At 35.6% G+C, this 16119-nt stretch overlaps 1 protein-coding gene across 12 annotated transcripts in view; it reads left to right on the top strand.

Annotated features, from left to right (window-relative positions):
- The first annotated feature begins 1131 nt into the window (after positions 1-1131).
- Positions 1132-16119, top strand: part of rskra (ribosomal protein S6 kinase related a) — a 23477-nt gene continuing 8489 nt past the window's right edge. For 6 of the 12 annotated variants that reach the window (XR_015508236.1, XR_015508234.1, XM_087282322.1 and 3 more), the window contains 7 exon segments: positions 1132-1311; positions 5648-5896; positions 6407-6490; positions 6583-6651; positions 6868-6937; positions 13378-13485; positions 16052-16092. Coding sequence is in view for 9 of the 12 variants with exons in the window: in XM_087282322.1 (XP_087138448.1) it covers positions 1285-1311; positions 5648-5896; positions 6407-6490; positions 6583-6651; positions 6868-6937; positions 13378-13485; positions 16052-16092 (648 nt within the window). In the remaining 3 variants the exon portion in view is untranslated. 12 annotated transcript variants of the gene reach the window in all.

The raw sequence follows: 16119 nt of genomic DNA, 5'->3' as shown, positions 1-16119 counted from the left end.
ACATTTGGATGGTAGGGTCAGAGTGTGGCATCAACAACATAAAAGCATGGAGGATCCATCCTGGCTTGTATCAATGGTTCAGGCTGGTGGTGGTGGTGGTGTAATGGTGTGGGGGATATTTTCTTGGTACACTTTGGTCCCATTACCATTAGTACCAATTGAGCATCGTATCAATGCCACAGCCTACCTGAGTATTGTTGCTGACCATGTCCATCCCTTTATGACCACAGTGTACCCATCTTCTGATGGCTACTTCCAGCAGTACAACACGCCATATCATAAAGCATGAATCATCTCAGACTCATCTCAGGTTTCTTGAACATGACAATGAGTTCACTGTACTTAAATGGCCTCCACAGTCACCAGATTTCTATCCTATAGAGCACTTTTGGGATGTGGTAGAACAGGAGATTCAAATCATGGATGTGTAGCTGACAAATCTGCAGCAACTGCTTGAGGATTAAGGCAGTTCTAAAGGGAAAAGGGGGTCCAAGCCAGTACTAGGTAGGTGTACCTAATAAGGTGGCCAGTGAGTGAAGGTATAACACAAGAAGTTGGTGAAATATGAAGACATTCCTGATGTCCTCATTTCGCAAAAAGCTCTTCTAAATCACACAGAATGTTTTTTTTTTCAGAAAGTAAAACTACACAGTTTGCTGTGAGGGTTGATTTTAGGGGCAGGGTGAGGTTAGGGCAATAGAAAATACAGCTCGCACAGTATAAAAACAATTAAAAGCTATGTAATGTCCCCACAATTCACAAAAACAAACATTTGTCTGTGTGAGAATTGTTAGTGTTTTAGATAAAACTAAAAATCGTCGTAATTAACAGGAATACGTTAAACTTTTATAATGATAAAGATATGCGTGTTTTATTATAATACATTTGAGCATAAATGTATTAATAATTTGGCGAAAGATTATTAAAATTAGTCGGTGTAGCAAATACAATTGGAGATTATTAACACGGACCATTCACTGAACATTAGAAACAATAGTCGAATTACGTAATCAATCAGTGATGACGTTTTTGGCGTTTGAAGTACAATGCTGTGAGTGACGTGATCATTGTTTATATGTTAATATTAATGAGTGGGCGGGTAGAGTCTTTCGATTCTACTGCATGTGTGTCAAAGCTTTGTACACTTGCTTGTTGAAATGGTTTGTGCTAAAGAAAAGAGGACCGAAGTCACTGACACGTGGTTCACTTTTTATTGAAGGACTTCTGTGGGGAAAGGTGATTTTAAGGAAGAACGTGTCGTTAATGTATTGTTTATAACATGCGATGGGCGGCGACGGGAGTAAAAATAAGGTAGGAGTGTTTATTGCTGTCACACCTCACATTGATGGAAAACGGACGAATGTTTTGTACTTGACGCAGCTGTACACAATTACGATTGTCTGATTTAAATATTGATTCATGAGACAAAAATAGAGGCTAAACTATCAATTTCATGAGGCAAAATTACACGAACACTTGAGATGTTGCCAGTCTTGGGTGTTATTCAGTCAGTCAAATGTATTTGCTTAACAAAATGTTTACAACTGAACTGACAACAGAACTACCATGTGAAATCCACACATAATATCTTTTTTTTTTTTTTTCAAAATGTGTATAGAAAAAGAAGAAAACATAATTAATTAGACGAATTTTTATTTTAGTTTATGTCCTGTCATAGTTTTGGCAAATTTTGCACAATTCATATATCGTCCACATTAACAAAAGTATGAATGTTGACATCACTGACATAGCAGGCCCGCAGGGGGGGTCGGGTGGTTCGAAAGAAAGACCCGCCCCTCACTGACAAAAATTTGTCCCAGAAATGAGCTCATTTGTCCTATTTTGATTGCTATGCCATCATAAATTGTGCAAATAACCCATCCAAAAAATGCTTTAAGACCAAGCGGAATCCTCTGGCAAATGCAAACAATAATTTTTCATGATGAGTCCAACATCCATCTGTGCAAGAAAACATATAATCTGACGTGTGAAGTCATCTTTCACTACTATATTGCTGTAATATGGAGAAAACATTTTACCAGTAATTTTTATTCTAAATCTTGGACCTTATTCTTGAAAAAAAGCGTCCCATATTACAAATGTTTGAACACTTTTTTGGCTATTGTTGTGAAGCTCTACATTATTAATATTTTTAATTGTTTTATTTTTCAAATAGCTAAATTGTGACTGAAGGAAGTCAAACATGCTGGCCAGTTTGTTATTTGACTATCAAATGACAATGACTACAGTTTTTAATTTTAAACTTTAACAGATTTCTATTTTTGTCTAATATTAAATGATGTCATACATTTGTATTTTTTAAAAAAGAGTTTTAATTTTTTTTATTCATATTTCTTTATTACAAATATTTAGGAAATATTTTTGGTACATCAAAAAGTGTGGTTATGATGAAAGCTAATCCAGCTAAAAATAGTGCTTAAATATTACAAAATTGCAGTATTTAATCATAATTAAATAGAATATGAGGCAAATAATTGCAAAAAGGTTAACTTTTTGAGGAAAAAAAGAACCACCCCTTTCACCAGGCTGGCATAGACGCACACTCAGGGGAAAAATGAATGAATAATCATCCCTCACAATTGAATGTTTTCCACTACATATGCTAAAACATTATTAAAAATCTACCAAGTAATGTGTAAGTAGATTTTTTACATTTCTAGTGTGATTAGAAGAACACAATCCGTTAATATTTCAGCATTCCACCAACAGAAGGCAACAAATTACCAGCAGGGACCACTAGAGTGTCCACTAAAACCAATACAATTACCATTTTAGCCCTTTATAGCAGGTGTGCACAAACTTATTCTTATGAAGGGCCAAAAACCAACTTGATTGAGGCTAGTGGGTCGAAGGCAAATATAGATGCCATACTGTATTTTTTTTTTACATTTTATAATGAACTTATTACTGTAAAAACAAAGCAATCTCATTTATCACAGAATTACACTAGTTTTTGCCGATGTTTTCTGCATAGTCTTCTATCCATTGAGTGACAGTATTTACATTTTTAAAAATCTGATTCATTTACGACACTTATTTGAAACATTTCATTTCAGTTAATTTTTTTTGTAGCTCAAGCAATAAAACAAACAAAACAGGTTATGTCAAAATAGAAATGAGGATCTCTGTTAAAAGCATTCGCCCCAATCCTCTTCATCATTTCCCCTCTTCTCTCAGATGGGATGGTGGGCCAAATCAATGGTTACAATGGGCCAACTTGGACCCGGGGGCCCTACTTAGGGCATCTCTGCTTTATAGGCACTCAATAAAATACCCATTATAAAAACCATAGAGTGTAACTGTGAGTTGTTTTTTTTACAAGACTTTTGAACTTTTATGACCTAAAAGAGGAAAAAAATCCACTTTATGAATTTATGATTTAAAAAAATCATAATGGAATAATATAATTCATGTTAATGAAGTTACCATATATATATATATATATATATATATATATATATATATATATATATATATATATATATATATATATATATATTTATTTATTTATTTATTAATATGCTCTTATTTAAACACTTCCTGACCACAAGATTTTCTACACCTTACTGTGATAAACATGGTCTGATGAAGAGCCGTGTGCTCGAAATGTTACACATTTTGTGTCAGCCTTTTTAATTGAATAAATGTGCATTTTTGGAGCTTTGGTGTTGCCGCCTTTTGAATATATATTTTGCACTTTTTGTGTGTTTTGGCTAAGTACCTAGTTAAAAGTAATGTGCACGCTTTTGAACATTTTTTTTCCTGATAAAGTGTTAGCCAATAAAACTTAGATGTTCTTTGAGGATGTCGAATGTTTCTTTTTTAACAGGGTTGCTTGTAAATTTTACAATACATTTTAAAAAGACAATTTAAGAGATTACATTTACTGAGAAACGCTCTCGTTTTTGGAGATAGTAACTACCCAGGTAGCAAAGAATTCTCACACTTTTTTCATTTATTTATTTATTTGATCATAGCCTCATTTTTTTTATTCATTATTTTGCCGCAGCTTCGCTCTTTTTGTTTATTTTCTGCTGACCTGACCTTTTTTTTTAATTTTTATTGTTAAGACATATAATATTGTTTTGGTTATTTATGTAGGTGTACATATTTTATTTTTATTTTTTGTGTGACCGCCGTTACAAAGGACTGGATATCTATAAAGAATTTTGCACAGAATATATTCTCAGATATTGCAGGAAAGGACAATGTGATGTTTTAACGAATAGTGTTGTAGATTTAGCATTTGAAGTTCTAAGGCAGCTGTTTCCTTGAATAAAAAAAAAAACATGGTAGTGTCATGATGTCAAATGAATTGGAAATGACGTTATTTTAATATAGTCAGTCGTGAACTGAGGTGGGCCGGACTAAAGCTTGAAACTCCAGGTCTGAAAAGGAGTCTCATTCCGGCCCTGGTGACATTAACATACAGTTGGTCAGAGTTATTAGCCCCCTTTTGATTTTATTTTATTTTTTCAAATATTCTCAAATGATGTTTAACAAAGGAAATTTTCACAGTATGTCTGATAATATTTTTTCTTCTGGAGAAAGTTTTATTTGTTTTATTTCGGCTAGATTAAAAGCAGTTATTAATTTTTTAAAAACCATTTTTGGGACGAAATTATTAGCCCCTTTAAGCTATTTTTTTCAATAATCTACAGAACAAACCATCGTTATACAATAACTTGCCTTATTACCCTAACCTGCCTAGATCACCTTATTTAAGCCTTAAAATGGCACTTTAAGCTGTATAGAAGGGTCTTATGTAAAATATCAAGTAAAATATTATTTACTGTTATTATGGCAAAGATAAAATGAATCCGTTGTTAGAAATTAGTTTTTAAAACTATTATGATTAGAAATGTGCTGTAACAATCTTCCCTCCATTAAACAGAAATTGGGGAAACAAAATAAACAGGGGCGCTAATAATTCAGGGGGGCTAATAATTCTGACTTCAACTGTATCTGGCCCAGTTTAGGACCAGTTATGGGTTATTAACTTGGCTGAAACTTGGTCCCAGATATGGTCCATGTTTGGCCCTTGTCTGGAAGCCAGAATTGGTCCATTCATGTACCGTAATTTACTGCAGCATGTGGGCCAAGCAAAAGCTGATTGTGTGAGCCAGAGAAATTTTGCTATGTGGGTAGAAATGTCCTCCATTTCACACATTCAACACATTCTCTAAATAAAAATATACTACAAAAGCCCAACCATCATGTTGCTGATGGTTATCGTAGTAATTACCTCATTACAGGCACGGGTGTTGGGTAGATTAAATAGGTACAAATTACTTTCTGAAACATAACCTTTACACATTTTATGTATTAATGTAATCAAGCATAGATTTTGACCATAGATACAGAGCATATCAAAATGACCCATTTAGAAGGGAAACAAATTTAATTTAAGAGGTAACCTTATAGTTGAGAGGGTTCTTTCTGGAAAAAAAATATTATATTACCTAAACAAACAGTAATAAACCTAAAAATGACATATCATGGGACTCCCAGGTTTTTAAGAATGAGTTATCAAGAAAACAAACAACATTTGTAAAAGCCATTAGACATGATGTAGACAAAATATGGCTTTTTTGTCCAGTATTTATTTAGTGATGTGCTTATGTAGGCTTCCTCATCACTGGTGAAGAGGAGATCCCTGTCTTGTCACCAGGGCTTTCTGTCTGTCCCGGCTCAGCTTGTTCATCATGGTCTATTTAGACGCAGCGGCCAGTGCAGAGAATACCCTGTCTCTGAGCAATCACAGCCCTCAGACTCAAACCCCGAGGGTCCTCATGTGGACTGGACACTGCCGGGCTTTATTTCCATCTTCCTACCGGAGTTTCCTCACAGGTTTACTAGACAAGTGGATTTACAGGTACATCACTGGCACAAGCCATAATAAATGTTTCCACTTTTTACAGTGGAAAATTTATTTTATGTTTCTTTGGTGCTTGACCAAAGCTAATCACATCTAAAACAAAAGTTTGTTATGACATATATATATATAATTATTTTTTATTGCCTTCAGAACAAACCACTGATTGCCTAATTCCAATGACCTAATTAACCTAGCTTACCTTGTTAACCTAACTAATCTAGTTAAGCATGTCTGTCATCATTGCAAAAACAAAAGGAATTGGTTTTTAGTTATTACTTAAAAAAATTATCATGTTTAAAATTGGGTTTAAAAAACTGTTTGTTAAACAACTCTTGGGAAATATTTGACAAGCAGTTAAAATTTCACAGGAGGTTTGTCTTCAACTGTATGTACTGTTTAATGATGCACATAAAATGCATTAAAGAGCCTCATTTCAGGAGTAGTCCCTTTAAATCCTTTGATTGAGGTCTGTTTTACCTTTATTGACTAATGATTCTTTTTTCTCAGATCCTTGGTTTTATAGCTAAAGGCTCGTTTGGTCCAATCCTGAAGGTGAAGGATGTGTCTAAAGAGGAGACCTATGCTGTTAAGGTGATTGTTCAGAATCCTCAGTCATTTAATGCGATATATCCAGCCCACTGCACCTCCTTTAATCCAGACTTTCTGCTGTCACTGTCGGTTAGGTTTTACCCAAAGCTGCGGTTCTGAGACACGGAGTCCTCCAGCAGTCCAAGGAGGAGGTGATCATTCAAGTGAGTCACACTGTCGGCCGGGGCTTGTCTGATCTGGTTCTAACTGCATCCACAGCGCCTACTTCCTCTCAGTCAATGCCCTATGAGCGTGCATGCACACATTTCATACTTCAATTGTTTTTGTTCGCGCAGTTGCCATTAGGATTTACTCCCACTTGCTCTCAGCGCCTGCGCTCATGTCCATCTCATTTTGTGTTGTCAACTGTTATGTTGTAGCGACAAGTCAGACATCCTTTCCTGCTCAGTCTGCGGGACTGTTGGCAGAGCCAGAGCAATCTCTTCATCAGTGAGTCACAGCACGTACAAACTCTCATTCTGCTTATTTTCATGTGTTTCCAAGCAGGGGGCTTCACACTGGGGTTCGGGGGTCTTTACAGTTTTTACTCAATCGCTTTGGCTCAATTCTTGATTGAATTTTTTATTTTTCAAAACAAGAATTATTAGCTTATCGTTTACTTCAGATTGGCATTTCTTATTGATTTAAGTAAATTGCTTTGGTACACGTGTGCAAACAGTAAGTACAATTGTCATTTGACAAGGATCAAAACATTTCATTCAATTTATCTTTATTTTTCTAGCGCTTTTACAATGTAGATTAACATAGAACTTAACATAGAAGATTATAGTAAATTGAAACTGTGTCAGTCCAGTTTTCGGAGTTTAAGTTCAGTTCAGTTCAGTGTGGTTTAATTTTCACTGCTGAGAGTCCAAACACTGCAGAGCAAGCCACAAACCAAACAAGCAGTGGTAGTTCTAGCTTGAATAGCACCCTGGGCGAACCACCCCATATATCCCCCAACGGAAGGTTACATCTGGTTAATATAAAAAAGGACCATTAAACATGTACATTTTTTAAAAAGTTTATTGTTTTACCCAAACTTTGGGTAAAATCTGAACAAAACCAGAACTGGAATTATTAAAAAAATATTAATATTTATTATAAATAAAATTATTATTATTACTGTTGGGGTTGTTGTTGGTGTACAATTATTATTCTAAATGAATAACAGAAATCAATCCTAAATATAACTGGAAAACAATGTAAACAATGTAAAAAAATGAATTTTCATTTTGACAATTCTATAAATTCCAAACAATATGTTTTTTCATAGAATTATCTGTTCATCTTAGACTCGACGCAACGCCGAGAATTAATGTAGTCTTTATTTCCCTGACTCTTTATCCCTACTTTCTACTTCATGGCCATGCTTAGTCAAAATAAAATCATTCATTCATTCATTTTCTTTTCGGCTCAATCCCTTTATTAATCTGGGGTCGCCACAGCAAAATGAACCGCCAACTTATCCAGCATATGTTTTAAGCAGCGGATACCCTTCCAGTTGCAACCCATCTCTGGGAAACCTCCATACACACTTATTCACACTCATACACTACAGACAATGTAGCCTACCCAATTCACCTGTACCGCATGTCTGGACTATGGGGGAACCTGGAGCACCCGGAGGAAACCCACGCGAACGCAGGGAGAACATGCAAACACCACACAGAAACGCCAACTGACCCAGTCGAGGCTCGAACCAGCGACCTTCTTGCTGTGAGGCGACAGCACTATACTGCGCCACTGCATCACCCCAATAAAATCATCATCATATCATATAAACTTCAGTTTCGACAACTAGCAAAACTCGCTGCGTGTCGACACCTCGTGTCAAAGTATGAGCATGAGCGGTGTGTGTTTTATCGGCATGCATGTAAACAACTGGGATTCATCCTGGGATCAAGAGCAGCATGGGTGAGGTGCGCGGGGATGGTTCTAAGTGTGCATCCATCAGTTTGCTTGCACCAGCATTGTTTTTGTTGCACAGAGAAAAACAAACTTGTGCTTACAACAGACGCCAAATATGAATGACCTCTAACATCTTTATTCTGGGATTAGCCTACCACTCTTGGAATTAATACACTTGCATAAAATAAATTGTATCTCAAAGCATACTGAGGCACTTTTGATTTTAGCGGAGCACGTTTTTGTTTTTTCTTTCTTTTGCACCGTCCCCCCTTCCTGCCACAGCAAGATGCCGCCCTGGGCGATCACCCATATTGCCCAATGCCTAAATCAGCCAGTGCATGCAAGCCAGTGGAGACAGCGGCGAGGAACAAACTTCACCAACTGACAATGTGAAGAGAAACCAGGCTCAGCTGGCACATTTCTCCTATGGCCAAACTCCTTGTGCAGAGCTGCAGTCTAGGCGCCGGAGGCTGGAGAAAGCTGGACGTCCTTCGTGGAGAAGCTGCAGGGAAGAGAGTGTTCACCGGCTGGTGTACAGGCTGGCCCTTCAAGATCAATGCGAAGACTCGTCTGTCACTGGGGTCTTACAGGAATCAGTCTCATGCTCTCCACTCCTCCATGACCACCACAACAGCTGCTCAGGATACGGCCTGATCCAGAATTGTGGAAACCTCAGGAATAATAAAAAAAAACAGACTAACATGAGCACAGATGCCTTTTAAATTATAATGTCTTTTGGTAAATGTTCCCGGCTCAGGTTGCCCTAAATAATGCAGACTTACAATCCTTTAGAGGATTTGGATTTCAAAAGTGTTTGTGTTTTATGTATACTAATGCTAGTTTCATCAAAGTTGTCCAAAACTATTCAGCAACACCCATTCTTGTCTTACAGTAGGACAATATTCACTTCAAATGTTGACTACTGTATATGTAGATACAAGCACTATCTTTTTTTATAGGATAGATTAGGATAAACTTTATTTGTCTTGAGGAAATTTGTCTTGGGCAAAAAGGAGCTACAACATTGCTCTAAACAGACAGTAAAATAAATAAAACAAACAGAACAATTAAGAACAAACAATTAAAAACATACATTGTTTAAAAGATAAGACTGTATATAAATATTCATTCATTCATTCATTCATTTTCTTGTCGGCTTAGTCCCTTTATTAATCCGGGTTCGCCACAGTATGAACCGCCAACTTATCCAGCAAGTTTTTAAGCAGAGGATACCCTTCCAGCCGCAACCCATCTCTGGGAAATATCCACATACACATTCACACACACACACACACACACACACACACTCATACACTACGGACAATTTAGCCTACCCAATTCACCTGTATACTGCCCGTCTTTGGACTGTGGGGGAAACCGGAGCACCCGGAGGAAACCCACGCGAAGGCAGGGAGAACATGCAATCTCCACATTGGAACGCCAACTGAGCCGAGGTTCAACCCAGCGACCTTCTTGCTGTGAGGCGACAGCACTATACCTACTGCGCCACTGCTTCGCCCCTTGTATATAAATATGAAATATATTAAACACAGAACCCAGTCAGGTGCTAATGTTCTACATATGCACTGTTATTGGTAGAGTTCAACAGTTTTATCAAGGTAGGTACAAACAAAAGCTTCAGTCTATTGGTTTTACACATTCTCAGTCTTTTTCCTGATGGTAACAGCTGATATTCACTGAAAAGAGGATGTTTGTTTATGAGAATGAAGAACATCCAAAATCCTAAACTGCAGCATCATGCTTATGGCAATTGGAAGACTTGTAATCTCTGGCGTGACCAACAAGAGTGACAGGTTGTTCACCAAGAATATTCCTTTCATGGATGTTCTTTTTTTTTTGTCTTTTCTGCATTTGTGGTAACATAAGAAATATTAAATGTACAACACAGTAATTGAACAAGCAAGATTGCACTTTACATGTGATACATTCTTCAAAAATGAATGCACTGTATAAACACAAATGTTCCTATATATTTTTTCTATGTACTATTGACTCCTCTTAACAAATATATGATTTTTTAAAGCTTAATTTCCATGGTTGTCTGTCATGGATGAAAGAACTAATCAAAAAAGCTAATCATTTTGAGCAGTGCAGCTTACACCATGACAAATACACTTTATGTTTTGGTTGCCTTGGCCAAATTACTGACACAATAAGTAGGTTTTACAGCATGAATGAAATGTTTTTGGGCGAGTAACTACATTTTGCAGATGTGCTATAAAATACTGAAGTTCCAGCAAACTGTTTTAAGATTTGCTAACACAGTTTAGAGAATGTTAAGGCTGTTTCGAAAAATGTGCCAAAGCAATTGAGAAAAATTGAAACATATACACAGTATGTCAAAGATAACCATCTAAAAATGTGTCAAATGTATAATAGTTTCTATTTTTTGCTAAAAAAAACTAATTAACGTTTCCTATAGGATGCTTTACAATATTATATCTGTGTGTATAAATTAGATTAGTCAGAACTGAAGCCAAATCTGGAGCTGATTTAACAAAATAACTTGTGAAAAGTTCAAAAACTAGTACATTCAACAACAAAAAAACTATACATTTAAGTTAAATATTTGTCATTTGTAATTTTCCCCCAATATTTTACACGAATTTAAATGTATTATCTATCTAGTTCTAAAGATGTTTGGTGACTAAAACATTATTGTAATAAATATGTCTGTTTAATGAACCTGTTTTGTTTAAATGCACCAAAATATGTTACCATTATTTCAGTATTTACTGAGATATGGATAAAAATATTCCTTTTCAAAATGGGGTGCACTCATTTATGTTGAGCACTATATATATATATATACCAGGGGTGACGCGGTGGTGCAGTAGGTAGTGTTGTCACCTCACAGCAAGAAGGTCACTGGTTCAAGCCTTGGCTGGGTCAGTTTGCGTGGGTTTCCGGGTGCTCCAGTTTCCCCCACAAGTCCAAAGACATGCAGTTCAGGTGAATTAGGTAAGCTAAAATTGTCCCATAGCTGAGGCTCGAACCAGCAACCTTCTTGCTGTGAGGCGAAATCTTTCTATCTTTTTAAGAGATTGTCATGGTTATAGCTATATAATCATATTGACATGAGCAGAAATGAACGGATTCAGAAACTAACAGAAGCATCAGAAAATATGGAATAGGCTACCATAAAAGGTGCAAATTTGACACAGTTTTGCGATCTTAAAAGGCTCCATAGACTTAAAATAAAATGGTCTATTGTTGCACAAATTTGTGAGCATGCAGCATTATGTATTGCAGACAGACCATTAATGACAATACTATCATTTACAAATTACAGTAGCACCGCCAGTATTTTGGAGCCATAGTATCAGATACTACCATAGTACCTGTGAACTGTGCAACCCTAATATATATATTTATACGTTTTCATTTTTCAGATTAATATCTGATTATTTTAATATTGTATATAGTTTCATTTATTAATAATGGAATAAAATTTAGTTCATTTAATTACTTATTACAATGACGTATATATATTTAACTTTAAATGATACAATTTTTTACTTTGCATCTTTTTAAAATGACATGCTTTTAAATGACATTTTTCCAAATTGCAAATAAGTCTTTATTCATGAAAAAATGTTAAATAAATAGTCTAAATTATAATTACTTCAAATAAAATATATTTGTTATATTATAAATATACAGTTTATATATTTGACATATTTCATAAAGGCTTCAAACAGTAAAGTTATTTGAATATTTAAAAATATTTGTAATGGTAAATTCTAGATTGGATACACAGATGGCTGGAAGTGCCATATGCACATCAAAATAGCAGCATTTTTTATGACACTGTATAACAATAATGAATATTTTTACAGTACTGTGACGGTTGGGTTAAGGGATAGGGTAGGGGTAAATGTAAAAAAAATACAATTCATTGGGTAATTTAATAGATAGCATAAATAATACTCAGTACAACTACTGTTTTTACATTACTGTGACGTTTGGGTTTAGGGTTGGGGTAGACGTTAAAAAATACAATAAATGGGAAATTTAATAAATAATATAAATAATTTTTGTTAATTTCTGACCACAACCAAATCTGATCTAGCAACAACCATTTGAAACCATGCTGCGAAATACAGGGAGGTTTGGGGGGATTGACTGAGGTACATATCAGTTCTTTAATACTGAGAAATATTCACTCTATGTATTTTAAACAATAATATCAAAAATTAAAATATTAGATAATATAAATATACATTAAATCACCCTTATTAATTGGAAAGAATTGGAAGGTCTAGGGCACCGATAGACATTGTGTTCACAAGACTCCGAAAATACTTGTTTGTAAAGTCAAATTAGATGCATAATAATATTTGTAGTCTGACCTACTGTAACATCTGAAATGGCTAATCAGAGAATACTGTGTCAGAATACACTAAATATCCCCCCAAATGCTGTAAATTTAAATACGTTTTATTAATAAACTAGAAGTGATTAAAAATAAAAACATGACAGAAGCATGTATTACACAAACTAACTGAAAAAGGTTGACCCCCTGATCGTCAGTGTATAATCCACACACTGTTTGAAACGCCTTCTTTAATAGAAAATTTGTAACAAAAAGTCGTTTATTTATTGTGCCAAACTACATTATTAATTCTATCCAATTTATCTGTTTCGTTTGATATATTTTCATACGTAAACCTTTCCCTCCGTGCATTCTTCCCTCCACATCCATTGGCCAGTGTGATTTCAGAGACTTAATCATTGTGTTGTGTCTTCTTCCTTTTTGACGTCTCCCTCAGTGACCTTGTGACGGACTGAAATTGTGTCACGGTCTTGTGATTATGTTCAGAAACGCCGTCTCCAGACCACATCAAGCCCGAATGAAGTTTGATCTAGAAAAGGTGGTCTGAAGGTCAGGCAATCAGTCTGCTGTCACATCGTCTCAGTCATGTTTTCTGCCTTGTGTGTGTGTGTGTTGTGTTCAGTGTGTGATTACTGTAGCACTGGAGATCTCTACACTTACTGGACACTGAAGGGCTTGTTTGAGGAGACGGACGTTCGAGTGTTTGCTGCTGAATTGGGCTCTGCTTTAGGTGAGTTTTGGTATTCAATATGTCCAGTCAAGCCAGGCATTGTTCATAATCCAAGGGTATGAGTAATTTCGGGCTTGCCTATATACAGTATACAGTGCTGTGTAAAAGCTTTAGGCCAACATTAAATCTGTTTTTTTTACTGACTATATAATGAATATATGTGACCCTTTTTCACAAAACCAGACATAAATGTAATTGTTTTGTCAATTTTCTTTAAATTGAGATTTACATAGGGTGAATAAATTATCTTTTAGTTGATGTATGTTTTGTTAGAATAGAAGTTAGATTACAGTTGGAATAATTTTGGCTTAATTGTTGGAGACAGGCTGTTTGCCTTGGTTTTTGAGCTGCATTTCTACCAGTGTTGTTAGCAATATTGTCTGAATTGGAGAAATTATGAATGTTGAAAAGATTCCTTCTGGGAAGGACTTTAGTGGACAGACAGACATAGACAGACAGACATAGACAGATAGATAGATAGACAGACAGATAGATAGATAGATAGATAGATAGATAGATAGATGGATGGATGGATGGATGGATGGATGGATGGATGGATGGATGGATGGATGGATGGATGGATGGATGGATGGATGGATGGATGGATGGATGGATGGATAGATAGATAGATAGATAGATAGATAGATAGATAGATAGATAGATAGATAGATAGATAGATAGATAGATAGATAGATAGATAGATAGATGTGTGTGGCAGATGGATGGATGGATGGATGGATAGAAAGAAAGAAAGAAAGAAAGAAAGAAAGAAAGAAAGAAAGAAAGAAAGAAAGAAAAAAAAGAAAAGAAAAAAGAAACCAGCTGATGATTAAAAGACAGTCATGAGTGGCCTCCACAGTGTCCAGACCTGAATATTATAGAGGCTATATGAAATCACCTGGATAGAAGAACTCTGGAAAGTGCTAAAATAATCCTGACATTACACAGCACATTATTTCAGTAAATGTCAGGACAATTAGAACAAAGCAGTTCAAGCTGTGCTTGGTGCCAAGTGAAGTCACTTTAAACATTGGCTTTAGCTTGAAGAGGAAATGTTATGCTGTTTTTTTGTACATCCTTGATTTTCTGTTTGTTTTAATAAAGAGACTGATTGATTATCTTTTGTGCCAAAGTGTTAGGCACACAATGATAGTATAGGGCTTAGAACTTTTGCACAGTACTGTATGTACAGTCAAACCCTTAGTGTGACTGTATATTGATGCTTTACTTGATTTTAAGAGGAAACACTGTTTTTTCATGCAGCTGTCAAGTTTGACATATTGAGCTTTTTAGCTTTTCATGACAAAATGTTCTCAGTCTTATGTAATGGAAACCTCCGAAATAAATTTACATTCATTCATTTAGCAAATGGTTTCATCCAAAGCTACTTACAAATTAAGATAAAAGTTGAACAAAAATTGACTTGTTCGTTTTTTCCCCTCCAAGCAAACTGAGAAAGCAATCTCAGAATTGCACAATGTTTTTTAAGAAGCATGTGCTGCTTATAAAGTGTCTGCTGCATATGGAGAGGAGAGAGTGTGTTACCTACACGTGGTTTGTCAAGCCCACTCACTTGTGTGAAGCACACTCAAAATTGTACTGTATTTTTTAAATAAACAAGATGTTAGGTGCATACGGAGAGAAGTTTTGTTGCATTTCATCAATTTATGTTGCTTGATTTCAATTACATTACATATTTTTAAAGAATTTAAAGAAAAAAAATATATTTTTAGCAGCACTTACTCCATACCTCACAGTTTTATTTATGTCTGTGCACTGAAGTCGTTTTTATCTTTATCAAAGGATTTGTTCATACTTAATTTGGTTGATTATATACAACCTTTGATTCTACAAAAATAAATATTGTAAATTCTCCTTTGTAAAAAAACTATATCATTTGACTAATATTCATAAAAAAAAGAAACAAAATGTGTACAGTTGACTTCATTCAGTGTTTAGATTTTTGTGCTAGTAAAGTATGCAATTTAGTGCAGATTTAATAAAACGATGCTCACTTGCATATGCTGCATATATATTTAAATTTGACATCATAGATCATGACGAGGCAGTGGCGTAGTAGGTAGTGCTGTTGCCTCACAGCAAGAAGGTCGCTGGGTCGCTGGTTCAAACCTCGGCTCAGTTGGCGCTTTTGTGTGGAGTTTGCATGTTCTCCCTGCCTCTGCGTGGGTTTCCTCCAGGTGCTCCGGTTTCCCCCACAGTCCAAAGACATGCGGTACAGGTGAATTGGGTAGGCTAAATTGTCTGTAGTGTGTGGATGTTTTCCAGAGATGGATTGCGGCTGGAATGGCATCAGCTGTGTAAAAACTTGCTGGATAAGTTGGAGGTTCATTCTGCTGTGGCGACCCTGGATTAACAAAGGGACTAAGCTGACAAGAAAATGAATGAATGAATCATAGATCATTTTTAATTCAACAAACTTTGCAATTATTAAACTTATCAACTATGGAAATATGGTGATAAATTGCGTTAACATTCGGATACATACAAAGTGTTGTTTTGTATCAACGACAGTCAAAGTTGTCTCCATTTTCTTTTTCAATTCCAGGTTTTCTGCACGACTTTGGAATAATACACAGAGATGTGAAGGTATGTTACTTACAACAATGTGTTTTT

Source organism: Danio rerio, chromosome 15 (genome assembly GCF_052040795.2).
Source record: "Danio rerio strain M-AB ecotype USA chromosome 15, GRCz13ab, whole genome shotgun sequence".
In the NCBI taxonomy this organism is placed as follows: domain Eukaryota; kingdom Metazoa; phylum Chordata; class Actinopteri; order Cypriniformes; family Danionidae; genus Danio; species Danio rerio.
Note: the sequence above shows the minus strand (reverse complement) of the source record. Positions and strands in the feature narration are given on the sequence as shown.